Here is a 13,889-nt window from a genome sequence, read left to right on the forward strand (position 1 = left end):
CTGGGGGGAAGAGAAGTACTAGAACACGAGGACATGCACTGACACTGGGGGGAAAAGAAGTACTAGAACACGAGGACATGCACTGACACTGGGGGGAAGAGAAGTACTAGAACACGAGGACATGTACTGACACTGGGGCGAAGAGAAGTACTAGAACACGAGGACATGCACTGACACTGGGGGGAAGAGAAGTACTAGAACACGAGGACATGTACTGACACTGGGGCGAAGAGAAGTACTAGAACACGAGGACATGCACTGACACTGGGGGGAAGAGAAGTACTAGAACACGAGGACATGCACTGACACTGGGAGGAAGAGAAGTACTAGAACACGAGGACATGGACTGACACTGGGGAAAGAGAAGTACTAGAAAATAAGGACAAGCACTGACACTGGGGGGAAGAGAAGTACTAGAACATGAGGACATGGACTGACACTGGAGGGAAGAGAAGTACTAGAACACGAGGACATGCACTGACACTGAGGGGAAGAGAAGTACTAGAACACGAGGACATGCACTGACACTGGGGGGAAGAGAAGTACTAGAACACGAGGACACGGACTGACACTGGGGGGGAAGAGAAGTACTAGAACACGAGGACATGGACTGACACTGGGGGGAAGAGAAGTATTAGAACACGAGGACATGGACTGACACTGGGGGGAAGAGAAGTACTAGAACACGAGGACATGGACTGACACTGGAGGGAAGAGAAGTACTAGAACACGAGGACATGCACTGACACTGGGGGTAAGAGAAGTACTAGAACACGAGGACATGGACTGACACTGGGGGAAGAGAAGTACTAGAACACAAGGACATTGACTGACACTGGGGGGAAGAGAAGTATTAGAACACGAGGACATGGACTGACACTGGGGGGAAGAGAAGTACTAGAACACGAAGACATGGAATGACACTGGAGGGAAGAGAAGTACTAGAACACGAGGACATGCACTGACACTGAGGGGAAGAGAAGTACTAGAACACGAGGACATGCACTGACACTGGGGGGAAGAGAAGTACTAGAACACGAGGCCATGGACTGACACTGGGGGGGAAGAGAAGTACTAGAACACGAGGACATGGACTGACACTGGGGGGAAGAGAAGTACTAGAACACAAGGACATGGACTGACACTGGGGGGAAGAGAAGTATTAGAACACGAGGACATGGACTGACACTGGGGGGAAGAGAAGTACTAGAACACGAGGACATGGACTGACACTGGAGGGAAGAGAAGTACTAGAACACGAGGACATGCACTGACACTGGGGGAAAGAGAAGTACTAGAACACGAGGACATGCACTGACACTGGGGGGAAGAGAAGTATTAGAACACGTGGACATGGACTGACACTGGGGGGGAAGAGATGTACTAGAACACGAGGACATGCACTGACACTGGGGGAAAGAGAAGTACTAGAACACAAGGACATGGACTGACACTGGGGGGAAGAGAAGTATTAGAACACGTGGACATGGACTGACACTGGGGGGGAAGAGATGTACTAGAACACGAGGACATGGACTGACACTGGAGGGAAGAGAAGTACTAGAACACGAGGACATGCACTGACACTGGGGGTAATAGAAGTACTAGAACACGAGGACATGGACTGACACTGGGGGGAAGAGAAGTACTAGAACACGAGGACATGCACTGACACTGGGGGGAAGAGAAGCACTAGAACACGAGGACATGGACTGACACTGGGGGGAAGAGAAGCACTAGAACACGAGGACATGGACTGACACTGGGGGGAAGAGAAGTACTAGAACAGGAGGACATGTACTGACACTGGGGGAAGAGAAGTACTAGAACACGAGGACATGGACTGACACTGGGGGGAAGAGAAGTATTAGAACACGAGGACATGTACTGACACTGGAGGGAAGAGAAGTACTAGAACACGAGGACATGGACTGACACTGGAGGGAAGAGAAGTACTAGAACACGAGGACATGCACTGACACTGGGGGTAATAGAAGTACTAGAACAGGAGGACATGGACTGACACTGGGGGGAAGAGAAGAATTAGGACACGAGGACATGCACTGACACTGGGGGTAATAGAAGTACTAGAACAGGAGGACATGGACTGACACTGGGGGGAAGAGAAGAATTAGGACACGAGGACATGCACTGACACTGGGGGGAAGAGAAGTATTAGAACACGAGGACATGGACTGACACTGGAGGGAAGAGAAGTAATAGAACACGAGGACATGCACTGACACTGGGGGGAAGAGAAGTATTAGAACACGAGGACATGGACTGACACTGGAGGGAAGAGAAGTACTAGAACACGAGGACATGCACTGACACTGGGGGAAATAGAAGTACTAGAACACGAGGACATGGACTGACACTGGGGGGAAGAGAAGTACTAGAACACGAGGACATGTACTGACACTGGGGGGAAGAGAAGTATTAGAACACGAGGACATGTACTGACACTGGGGGGAAGAGAAGTATTAGAACACGAGGACATGTACTGACACTGGGGGGAAGAGAAGTATTAGGACACGAGGACATGCACTGACACTGGGGGGTAGAGAAGTACTAGAACACGAGGACATGCACTGACACTGGGGGAAGAGAAGTATTAGAACACGAGGACATGCACTGACACTGGGGGGGGAGAGAAGTATTAGAACACGAGGACATGCACTGACACTGGGGGGAAGAGAAGTACTAGAACACGAGGACATGCACTGACACTGGGGGGAAGAGAAATACTAGAACACGAGGACATGTACTGACACTGGGGGGAAGAGAAGTACTAGAACACGAGGACATGCACTGACACTGGGGGGAAGAGAAGTACTAGAACACGAGGACATGCACTGACACTGGGGGGAAGAGAAATACTAGAACACGAGGACATGTACTGACACTGGGGGGAAGAGAAGTATTAGAACACGAGGACATGGACTGACACTGGGGGTAAGAGAAGTATTAGGACACGAGGACATGTACTGACACTGGGGGGAAGAGAAGTACTAGAACACGAGGACATGCACTGACACTGGGGGGAAGAGAAATACTAGAACACGAGGACATGTACTGACACTGGGGGGAAGAGAAGTACTAGAACACGAGGACATGCACTGACACTGGGGGGAAGAGAAGTACTAGAACACGAGGACATGCACTGACACTGGGGGGAAGAGAAATACTAGAACACGAGGACATGTACTGACACTGGGGGGAAGAGAAGTATTAGAACACGAGGACATGGACTGACACTGGGGGTAAGAGAAGTATTAGGACACGAGGACATGCACTGACACTGGGGGGAAGGAGGTTCAGAGGTAACTACATCACAGAAAGGGTAGTGGATAAGTGGAATATCCTCCCATCAGAGGTGGTAGAGGCTAATACAGTACAGCAATGTAAACATGCTTGGGATAGACATAAGGATATCATTACAAAGAAATAAAGATTGATTATGGTGTGAGGTTACCATAGGTTAGAAATATGGTCAAAGTGGTTCTTATCTGCTGTCAAATTGTATGTTTAGGAGGTGGCAGACATATTTCTCCAGCCTGTTCATTAGACCCCAATTACAAGTGAAATAGTCCCTATTGTGGTAACGTGGACTCCCAGTATCCGCACCTTCTTCTTTATAAGTTTTATATGAGTAAAGTATTGAATAGTAGTAAAACAGCTGCTGCCCATTTCTTGAGGCAGTCACACAATACGTCTCATTCCATCGCTCTCTTCTCATCTCTAAAGAGCCCACAACGCACTCCCAGAGACCTCCGCACAACATCACCAAGAGAGGGCTTGTCAGAAAATATATCCCGAGATTAAAGGGCAACAAAATACTTTTCAATTTTTTTTAACAAGTAACCTGAATATGTGTAATATACTTCAGGTTCTCTTCCAAAGGGACACAAGTCCTCGTGAGGATCAGTCCTTTGTCCCCACCGCAGTCATACACACAGCAACTTTATAGCCGATAATATGCAACTGGATGAATATCGCAGTCACAATTCCCAATAATGCTCCAAACAAAAGTCTTAGTATCATAATAGGACATGTTGGAAATACGAGCGGAATAGGAACGCCCATATCAGCCTGTGTCTGTGGACATCAATAACACAAGGAATTATCCCATTTGGTCTCTATAAGCGTGGCCAATTTGCACATTAACCCTGTGTATGTACAGGTGCCACAATATTCCTGCATCAGAGTAACCAGAGCCTCCCAGCAATACCCGTGCTGCTGGGGACCCTGCACCTTCCACTATATAACTCTCAGTCTGTGGCTTCCTGCTGTTCCCCTCCTCACATCATGTCACTGCCCCTGTCACATGCAGCTCTGTCCTCACTAACACATCACTCATCTCCTGATATACTCTGTGCTGCTGGGGACCCTGCACCTTCCACTATATAACTCTCAGTCTAAGGCTTCCTGCTGTTCCCCTCCTCACATCATGTCACTGCCCCTGTCACATGCAGCTCTGTCCTCACTAACACATCACTCATCTCCTGATATACTCTGTGCTGCTGGGGACCCTGCTCCTTCCACTATATAACTCTCAGTCTGTGGCTTCCTGCTGTTCCCCTCCTCACATCATGTCACTGCCCCTGTCACATGCAGCCCTGTCCTCACTAACACATCACTCATCTCCTGATATACTCTGTGCTGCTGGGGACCCTGCACCTTCCACTATATAACTCTCAGTCTGTGACTTCCTGTTGCCTTTATTCCCCTCCTCACATCATGTCACTGCCCCTGTCATATGCAGCTCTGTCCTCACTAACACATCATTTATCTCCTGATATACACTGTGCTGCTGGGGGCACTGCTCCTTCCACTATATAACTCTCAGTCTGTGACTTCCTGCTGTTCCCCTCCTCACATCATGTCACTGCCCCTGTCACATGCAGCTCTGTCCTCACTAACACATCATCATCTCCTGATATACTCTGTGCTGCTGGGGACCCTGCTTCTTCTACTATATAACTCTCAGTCTGTGGCTTCCTGCTGCCTCCATTCCCCTCCTCACATCATGTCACTGCCCCTGTCACATGCAGCCCTGTCCTCACTAACACATCACTCATCTCCTGATATACTCTGTGCTGCTGGGGACCCTGCTCCTTCTACTATATAACTCTCAGTCTGTGGCTTCCTGCTGCCTCCATTCCCCTCCTCATATCATGTCACTGCCCCGTCACATGCAGCCCTGTCCTCACTAACACATCACTCATCTCCTGATATACTATGTGCTGCTGGGGACCCTGCTCCTTCCACTATATACCTCTCAGTCTGTGGCTTCCTGCTGCCTCCATTCCCCTCCTCACATCATGTCACTGCCCCTGTCACATACAGCCCTGTCCTCACTAACACATCACTCATCTCCTGATATACTCTGTGCTGCTGGATGACCCTGCTCCTTCCACTATATAACTCTCAGTCTGTGGCTTCCTGCTGCCTCCATTCCCCTCCTCACATCATGTCACTGCCCCTGTCACATGCAGCTCTGTCCTCACTAACACATCACTCATCTCCTGATATACTCTGTGCTGCTGGGGGACCCTGCTTCTTCCACTATATAACTCTCAGTCTGTGGCTTCCTGCTGCCTCCATTCCCCTCCTCACATCATATCACTGCCCCTGTCACATGCAGCCCTGTCCTCACTAACACATCACTCATCTCCTGATATACTCTGTGCTGCTGGGGACCCTGCTCCTTCCACTATATAACTCTCGGTCTGTGGCTTCCTGCTGCCTCCATTCCCCTCCTCACATCATGTCACTGCCCCTGTCACATGCAGCCCTGTCCTCACTAACACATCACTCATATCCTGATATACTCTGTGCTGCTGGGGGACCCTGCTCCTTCCACTGTATAACTCTCAGTCTGTGGCTTCCTGCTGCCTCCATTCCCCTCCTCACATTATGTCACTGCCCCTGTCACATGCAGCCCTGTCCTCACTAACACATCACTCATATCCTGATATACTCTGTGCTGCTGGGGACCCTGCTCCTTCCACTATATAACTCTCAGTCTGTGGCTTCCTGCTGCCTCCATTCCCCTCCGCACATCATGTCACTGCCCCTGTCACATGCAGCCCTGTCCTCACTAACACATCACTCACCTCCTGATATACTCTGTGCTGCTGGGGACCCTGCTCCTTCCACTATATAACTCTCAGTCTGTGGCTTCCTGCTGCCTCCACTCCCCTCCTCACATCATGTCACTGCCCCTGTCACATGCAGCCCTGTCCTCACTAACACATCACTCATCTCCTGATATACTATGTGCTGCTGGGGACCCTGCTCCTTCCACTATATAACTCTCAGTCTGTGGCTTCCTGCTGCCTCCATTCCCCTCCTCACATCATGTCACTGCCCCTGTCACATGCAGCCCTGTCCTCACTAACACATCACTCATATCCTGATATACTCTGTGCTGCTGGGGGACCCTGCTCCTTCCACTGTATAACTCTCAGTCTGTGGCTTCCTGCTGCCTCCATTCCCCTCCTCACATCATGTCACTGCCCCTGTCACATGCAGCCCTGTCCTCACTAACACATCACTCATATCCTGATATACTCTGTGCTGCTGGGGGACCCTGCTCCTTCCACTGTATAACTCTCAGTCTGTGGCTTCCTGCTGCCTCTATTCCCCTCCTCACATCATGTCACTGCCCCATCCTCACACATTAGTCCTCTCCTGATATACTCTCTCATTGGCTGCTATTAGAATGACCTGATTGGCTGCAGTTTGTTCTGCTCACACAGGAGCTCACACCCTACTCAAACACACCTTAAAAATAGCAATTGAGATGGGGTCGGCAGTCACAGTAATATCAGGTGGTAGTAAGGATTTACCAGCCACGTGGCACAATAAGTTCTTCAAGGCGTTTGTGGCTGGTTCCCATCACTTCCCCACGTGCTGTGGGCAGGGCCGGATTAACCATAGGGCTAACTGGGCTACAGCCCAGGGGCCTATGGCATCCAGGGGGCCCTTGAAAGTGCTCAGCAGCAGTATTGATCGGTCGGGGGCGCCCCCGGCGCGCTGTAGTCTCCTTACTGAGGAGATCTCGTGAGTCTCACTCTCATGAGATCTCCTCCGTAAAAAGCGCACAGCGCGCCGGGGAAGGAGGTAAGTGCGGGGGGGCGCTGGCAGCTCGGATCACGGGAAAGTGGAGGCCCCCTTAGCCCAGGGGCCTCCATTCCCTTAATCCGGCCCTGGCTGTGGGACATGTTTTAGGGTAATGTCTGAAGCTGGTTCTTTGTGGGTTAGATATATAGATGAAATGTTTAATAACAATGTATTTAACACTCATCAGCCTGGCCACACCCCTTTTTACCCATGGGCGGAGCTTACCTGCAGGCCCGTTGTCCTCACGAGGGTCCTTTCCGGCGTCCTCGCTGCTCAATTGAAAGATGACTGGCTGTCACTGACAGCGTCATCAGCTGATGTTCCCGCCGCCGCTGAAGAAGGGAGAAGGAACAGAAAGCCTGCAGCAATCAACATATAGGTAAGTAGACTCTTAAACCATTTGTTTATACTATATATATATATATATATAGTGTGTGTGTGTGTGAATTGGGGACACTTGCGTGGCATAACATTGGGGCACTACTGTGTGGCATAACATTGGGGCACTACTGTGTGGCATAACATTTGGGGCACTACTGTGTGGCATAACATTGGGGCACTACTGTGGCATAACATTTGGGGCACTACTGTGTGGCATAGCATTGGGGGCACTACTGTGTGGCACAACATTGGGGCACTACTGTATGACATAACATTGGGGCACTACTGTGTGGCATAACATTGTTTTGGGGGCACTACTATGTGATGGGACCTTTAATGCTGAGGTGGTTTGGGTCTATAATTGAATGTGGGGTCGAGTGTGGGGAAGAGGGCTATCTATTAAATGTGAGTATTAATTATTTAATGCTAGGAATGGTCGTAGGAAATGGATGTATTAAACGTAAATGCTATTAATTTATTGCTGGGGCTGTTTGGAGGGAGGGTAATAGGTTTATTTATTAAATGTGAGCACTATTACTTTAATGTTGAGGCTGGAGAGTGGCCTAATTATTAAATGTGGGTGCTGTTGATTTAATGGCAGGGATGGTTGGCGTTTCTAAATGTACCCATTATTTTTCCAAATAGGGCCCTCAACATTCCAGGATCCAGAAAAGCCGCAACTAAAGAAACCAGCAGCCACAGGTGGTAAAAGTGACAAGAACAGGTAGGACAGTCTGTCAAATGTTCTGAGTCTACTGCAGGCTTGGCTAACCTGTGGTACTCCAGGTGTTGTGAAACTACAAGTCCCAGCATACCTTTACTGCAATAAGCTGCTATATATATTGGCAAAGCATGCTGGGGTTTGTAGTTTCACAACAGCTGGAGTGCCACAGGTTAGCCAAACCTGGTCAAGTGGGACAATCCTGATTTTTGGTGACTGTTCTGCCCAATCTAAGGGGCAGGTCAAGACTGTGTATTCTTTATACACACACTGTATGCTTTATATACTACATAAAAGTGCTAGCTGTCCTTCGTGGACTAACCACTCCCCTTCTAGAGTCAGGTCCCGCCTCAATGATGGCTGACCACACCCCCTCTGGTGGGCCCCTAGTGTTGCATTCCCCGGTGGGCCCTTTATGCCCCAGTCCGACACTGACACTCATCCTGGTGTTGGATTTGACATCAGTTGTGTTTAGGGGACTGGAGCCATGGGCAGCCCCCCCACCACTCTGTCCATGGGTCTGGAACAAGAGAAGGCAGCACTGGGAGCCCCTAGCGTAGCCCTGGGCAGGGGTGGAGGAGATGGGGTCTGCAGTAGTCATAGCTGCAGGCACCAGAGATGGTGGTGACTGAGTAGCACCAGTTGTCGTGGGCAGCACAAGGTTACAATCAGATCTGTACAACCACATCCCCCAGTGGCACAGAAACTTCCAATGTCACGATGTTCAGATGTGTTATATTATAACACCGGATCTCTCCCCCCCGTATTCCCAAGCAGTAACCATGTGGCAGAGCTTCCTCTGTTTCAGCACTGACGACAAATAGTCCTTTATTTACCATTCATATAGCGCCTCTATATCACGCAGCGCTGTACAACGAATATTTCTCATTAGTCCAGGGCCCATTGGAGCATAGTCTACATTCCCTAACATACACTATGTTTATACTGGGGAAGGAAACCCACGGGGAGAACATACAAACTTCCCACAGAGAGAGGTCCTGGTCGGCATTTAATCAATGACCCAGGGCTGATGCAATGCTTAACACTGTGCAACCATGCTGCCCATGAGATGTCAACACATTTACTGTACATTATAATCTAGAAGCCAGACCTTGTGTCAGCCAAGTGAGAAGACAATACCCCTCCTAGGAGCCAGCACCCCTCCCAGGAGCCAGCATCCCTCCTAGGAGCCAGCACCCCTCCTAGGAGCCAGCACACCTTCTAGGAGCCAGCACCCCTCCCTGCTACCTCCATTACAAGCATAGGAACAGTAAAAAACAACTGCCAGTTATTCTCCTAATTTGGCTCCCCCTCCCCCTTAGAAGATGATGAAGTCCTGGGGGACACAGAAGCCATCTGTCATCAGAGTGGGCCCACCTACATCCAGCTGGTGGTCTGCATCCCCTTCCTAGTATTAGATAATTCCACATAACATTTGTCCATCTAATTTTCCAGCTGCGGCGTCCGGGGATCTCCAACAAGTAGGGTTAGATGTTCTCCTCCCCCACAAAACAACCATCAGCTGCAGCCTCTTCCAGCTTGAGGTGTCCACAGATACCATAACTACCAGGATAAAACGCGGGAATGGTTTCCGAGCTTGTTGGCTGTGTGTCAGCCTGATGGTACCGCGCTTTGTGTGGGCCGAGCTTGGGTTATGTCCTCTGATCCAGCGACTACCAGGCTGGGAGCCGCTCAAAGCTAAACGGTGTCTGGTTCATCCGCATCTCATCCGGTGGTCTCATTGTCTGTGGGACATGGCGGGAATATCACATCCACATACATCAGTACAGCCAGATCCTGGTCTACTTCTATTACTGTGAACATGGAATTCTGTGTCAGTGTGTGAGGTGTACAGGGGGGGCTGGGGGTCGGTGTGAGGTGTACAGGGGTGGCTGGGGGTCAGTGTGAGGTGTACAGGGGTGACTGGGGGTCGGTGTGGGGTGTTCAGGGGGGGGGGGGTGGGGTGGCTGGGGGTCAGTGTGGGGTGTACAGGAGGGGATGGGGGTCAGTGTGAGGTGTACAGGGAGGGGCTGAGGGTCAGTGTGAGGTGTACGGGGGGGCTGGGGGTCAGTGTGAGGTGTACAGGGAGGGGCTGGGGGTCAGTGTGAGGTGTACGGGGAGGGGCTGGGGGTCAGTGTGAGGTGTACAGGGAGGGGCTGGGGGGGGGTCAGTGTGAGGTTTACAGGGAGGGGCTGGGGGGGGTCAGTGTGAGGTTTACAGGGAGGGGCTGGGGGGGGTCAGTGTGAGGTGTACGGGGAGGGGCTGGGGGGTCAGTGTGAGGTGTACGGGGAGGGGCTGGGGGGGTCAGTGTGAGGTGTACAGGAGGGGCTGGGGGTCAGTGTGAGGTGTACAGGGGGGGGGGCTGGGGGTCAGTGTGAGGTGTACAGGAGGGGCTGGGGGTCAGTGTGAGGTGTACAGGAGGGGCTGGGGGGGGGGGTCAGTGTGAGGTGTACAGGGAGGGGCTGGGGGGGGGGGTCAGTGTGAGGTGTACAGGGAGGGGCTGGGGGGGGGGGGGGTCAGTGTGAGGTGTACAGGGAGGGGCTGGGGGGGGGGGGTCAGTGTGAGGTGTACAGGAGGGGCTGGGGGTCAGTGTGAGGTGTACAGGGAGGGGCTGGGGGGGGGTCAGTGTGAGGTGTACAGGGAGGGGCTGGGGGTCAGTGTGAGGTGTACAGGGAGGGGCTGGGGGGGGGGTCAGTGTGAGGTGTACAGGAGGGGCTGGGGGTCAGTGTGAGGTGTACAGGGAGGGGCTGGGGGGTCAGTGTGAGGTGTACAGGGAGGGGCTGGGGGTCAGTGTGAGGTGTACAGGGAGGGGCTGGGGGGGGGTCAGTGTGAGGTGTACAGGGAGGGGCTGGGGGTCAGTGTGAGGTGTACAGGAGGGGCTGGGGGGGGGGGTCAGTGTGAGGTGTACGGGGAGGGGCTGGGGGTCAGTGTGAGGTGTACAGGGAGGGGCTGGGGGGGGGTCAGTGTGAGGTGTACAGGGAGGGGCTGGGGGTCAGTGTGAGGTGTATGGGGAGGGGCTGGGGGTCAGTGTGAGGTGTACAGGGAGGGGCTGGGGGGGGGTCAGTGTGAGGTGTACAGGGAGGGGCTGGGGGTCAGTGTGAGGTGTATGGGGAGGGGCTGGGGGGGGGTCAGTGTGAGGTGTACAGGAGGGGCTGGGGGGGGGGTCAGTGTGAGGTGTACAGGAGGGGCTGGGGGGGGGGGGGGGTCAGTGTGAGGTGTACAGGGAGGGGCTGGGGGGGGGGGGTCAGTGTGAGGTGTACAGGGAGGGGCTGGGGGGGGGGGTCAGTGTGAGGTGTACAGGGAGGGGCTGGGGGGGGGGGGGGGTCAGTGTGAGGTGTACAGGAGGGGCTGGGGGTCAGTGTGAGGTGTACAGGGAGGGGCTGGGGGGGGGTCAGTGTGAGGTGTACAGGGAGGGGCTGGGGGTCAGTGTGAGGTGTATGGGGAGGGGCTGGGGGGGGGGTCAGTGTGAGGTGTACAGGAGGGGCTGGGGGTCAGTGTGAGGTGTACAGGGAGGGGCTGGGGGGTCAGTGTGAGGTGTACAGGGAGGGGCTGGGGGTCAGTGTGAGGTGTACAGGGAGGGGCTGGGGGGGGGGTCAGTGTGAGGTGTACAGGGAGGGGCTGGGGGTCAGTGTGAGGTGTACAGGAGGGGCTGGGGGGGGGTCAGTGTGAGGTGTACGGGGAGGGGCTGGGGGTCAGTGTGAGGTGTACAGGGAGGGGCTGGGGGTCAGTGTGAGGTGTACAGGGAGGGGCTGGGGGGGGGGGTCAGTGTGAGGTGTACAGGGAGGGGCTGGGGGTCAGTGTGAGGTGTACAGGAGGGGCTGGGGGGGGGGTCAGTGTGAGGTGTACGGGGAGGGGCTGGGGGTCAGTGTGAGGTGTACAGGGAGGGGCTGGGGGTCAGTGTGAGGTGTACAGGGAGGGGCTGGGGGTCAGTGTGAGGTGTACAGGAGGGGCTGGGGGGGGGTCAGTGTGAGGTGTACAGGAGGGGCTGGGGGTCAGTGTGAGGTGTACAGGGAGGGGCTGGGGGGGGGGTGTCAGTGTGAGGTGTACAGGAGGGGCTGGGGGTCAGTGTGAGGTGTACAGGGAGGGGCTGGGGGGGGGGGGTCAGTGTGAGGTGTACAGGGAGGGGCTGGGGGGGGGGGTCAGTGTGAGGTGTACAGGGAGGGGCTGGGGGTCAGTGTGAGGTGTACAGGGAGGGGCTGGGGGGGGGGGTCAGTGTGAGGTGTACAGGGAGGGGCTGGGGGGTCAGTGTGAGGTGTACAGGGAGGGGCTGGGGGTCAGTGTGAGGTGTACAGGGAGGGGCTGGGGGGTCAGTGTGAGGTGTACAGGGAGGGGCTGGGGGTCAGTGTGAGGTGTACAGGAGGGGCTGGGGGTCAGTGTGAGGTGTACAGGGAGGGGCTGGGGGGGGGTCAGTGTGAGGTGTACAGGGAGGGGCTGGGGGTCAGTGTGAGGTGTACAGGAGGGGCTGGGGGGGGGTCAGTGTGAGGTGTACGGGGAGGGGCTGGGGGGGGGGTCAGTGTGAGGTGTACGGGGAGGGGCTGGGGGGGTCAGTGTCGGGTGTACAGGGAGGGGCTGTGGGTCAGTGTGAGGTGTAGGGGGAGGGGCTGGGGGGGTCAGTGTCGGGTGTACAGGGAGGGGCTGGGGGGTCAGTACAGAGTTCCCGCCTGTATTACACCGTCCCCGCTGATTGGCTGCAGTGGTAGCTCCGCCTCCGGTTACCGCGGTAACGGTGTATCAGCGGTTACTATGGACACCGGACACTGAGGAGAGTTATACCCGGATGATAGGGATATATATATACAGCGCTCCTCGCGGTGTATACACCGGACCAGCACAGTACAGACCCTCAGGATGGAGCAGGGCGGTGTCTCCCGGAGCCCCGGTCTCACTGGTAACTGGGTGGAGGAGGTCAGTGTGATGTGTACTTACTGTTATCAGCACCTACCTCATGTACCCGGTGACGTCACCATATAATGTCCAGGGGCGGGGTCCGGGGTATATTATATTATATACAGAGGATCTCACGGTTCTCTTCACTGAAAATCAATAATTAGTTTTTAAGTAAAATTAAATAAAAATAAAATTGTTTTTAGTGATAAGAGATGAACAATCTGCTCATAGTATCTTATTTATATATATATATATATATATATATATATACTCTGCTTTTACTGCACTATGATTTGTATTATCTTATACGCCCTGTATCATCGCCCTGTATCATCGCCCTGTATCATCGCCCTGTATCATCGCCCTGTATCATACGCCCTGTATCATCGCCCTGTATCATCGCCCTGTATCATACGCCCTGTGTCATCGCCCTGTATTATACTACCTGTACTCTTCTCCCAGGCTCTGTGTACAGTGCTGTGGACCCTTTGTGGCGCCTTATAAATAAATGATAATAATAAGTAACAATGGGCTCTATGTGCAGTACAGAAATAAGCTCTTTTTCTTAATCTTTATACCAAGACATCGGCTGCAGATCCCTCAAGTCCTGTAAGTTGTGAGGTGGGGTCTCCGTGGCTCCGCTGCGGCCTCCTTCCCATAGTGCAACCTGGTGCCACCTCTTCCCCAGGTAAACGGTACACAGGCCCCCGAACTGCCCGGTACCGCAGGTCTGTCATCCGTTATATATATATTACAAGGTATCCGGGAGGCA

The 13,889-nt window shown here is 53.3% G+C and overlaps 1 protein-coding gene across 2 annotated transcripts in view; it reads left to right on the forward strand.

Moving 5' to 3' along the window:
- The first annotated feature begins 12,893 nt into the window (after positions 1 to 12,893).
- The window catches only part of SPAG8 (sperm associated antigen 8), a 26,982-nt gene continuing 25,986 nt past the window's right edge, over positions 12,894 to 13,889 (forward strand). The window contains exon 1 of one of the 2 annotated variants that reach the window (XM_075187388.1): positions 12,894 to 13,135. In XM_075187388.1, the coding sequence (XP_075043489.1) occupies positions 13,079 to 13,135 (57 nt within the window). In that variant the 5' untranslated portion in view covers positions 12,894 to 13,078. The remainder of the gene's footprint in view (positions 13,136 to 13,889) is intronic. The other variant, XM_075187389.1, reaches the window with a different exon arrangement.

The sequence above is a fragment of the Mixophyes fleayi genome, chromosome 1, assembly GCF_038048845.1.
Source record: "Mixophyes fleayi isolate aMixFle1 chromosome 1, aMixFle1.hap1, whole genome shotgun sequence".
Lineage (NCBI taxonomy): Eukaryota > Metazoa > Chordata > Amphibia > Anura > Limnodynastidae > Mixophyes > Mixophyes fleayi.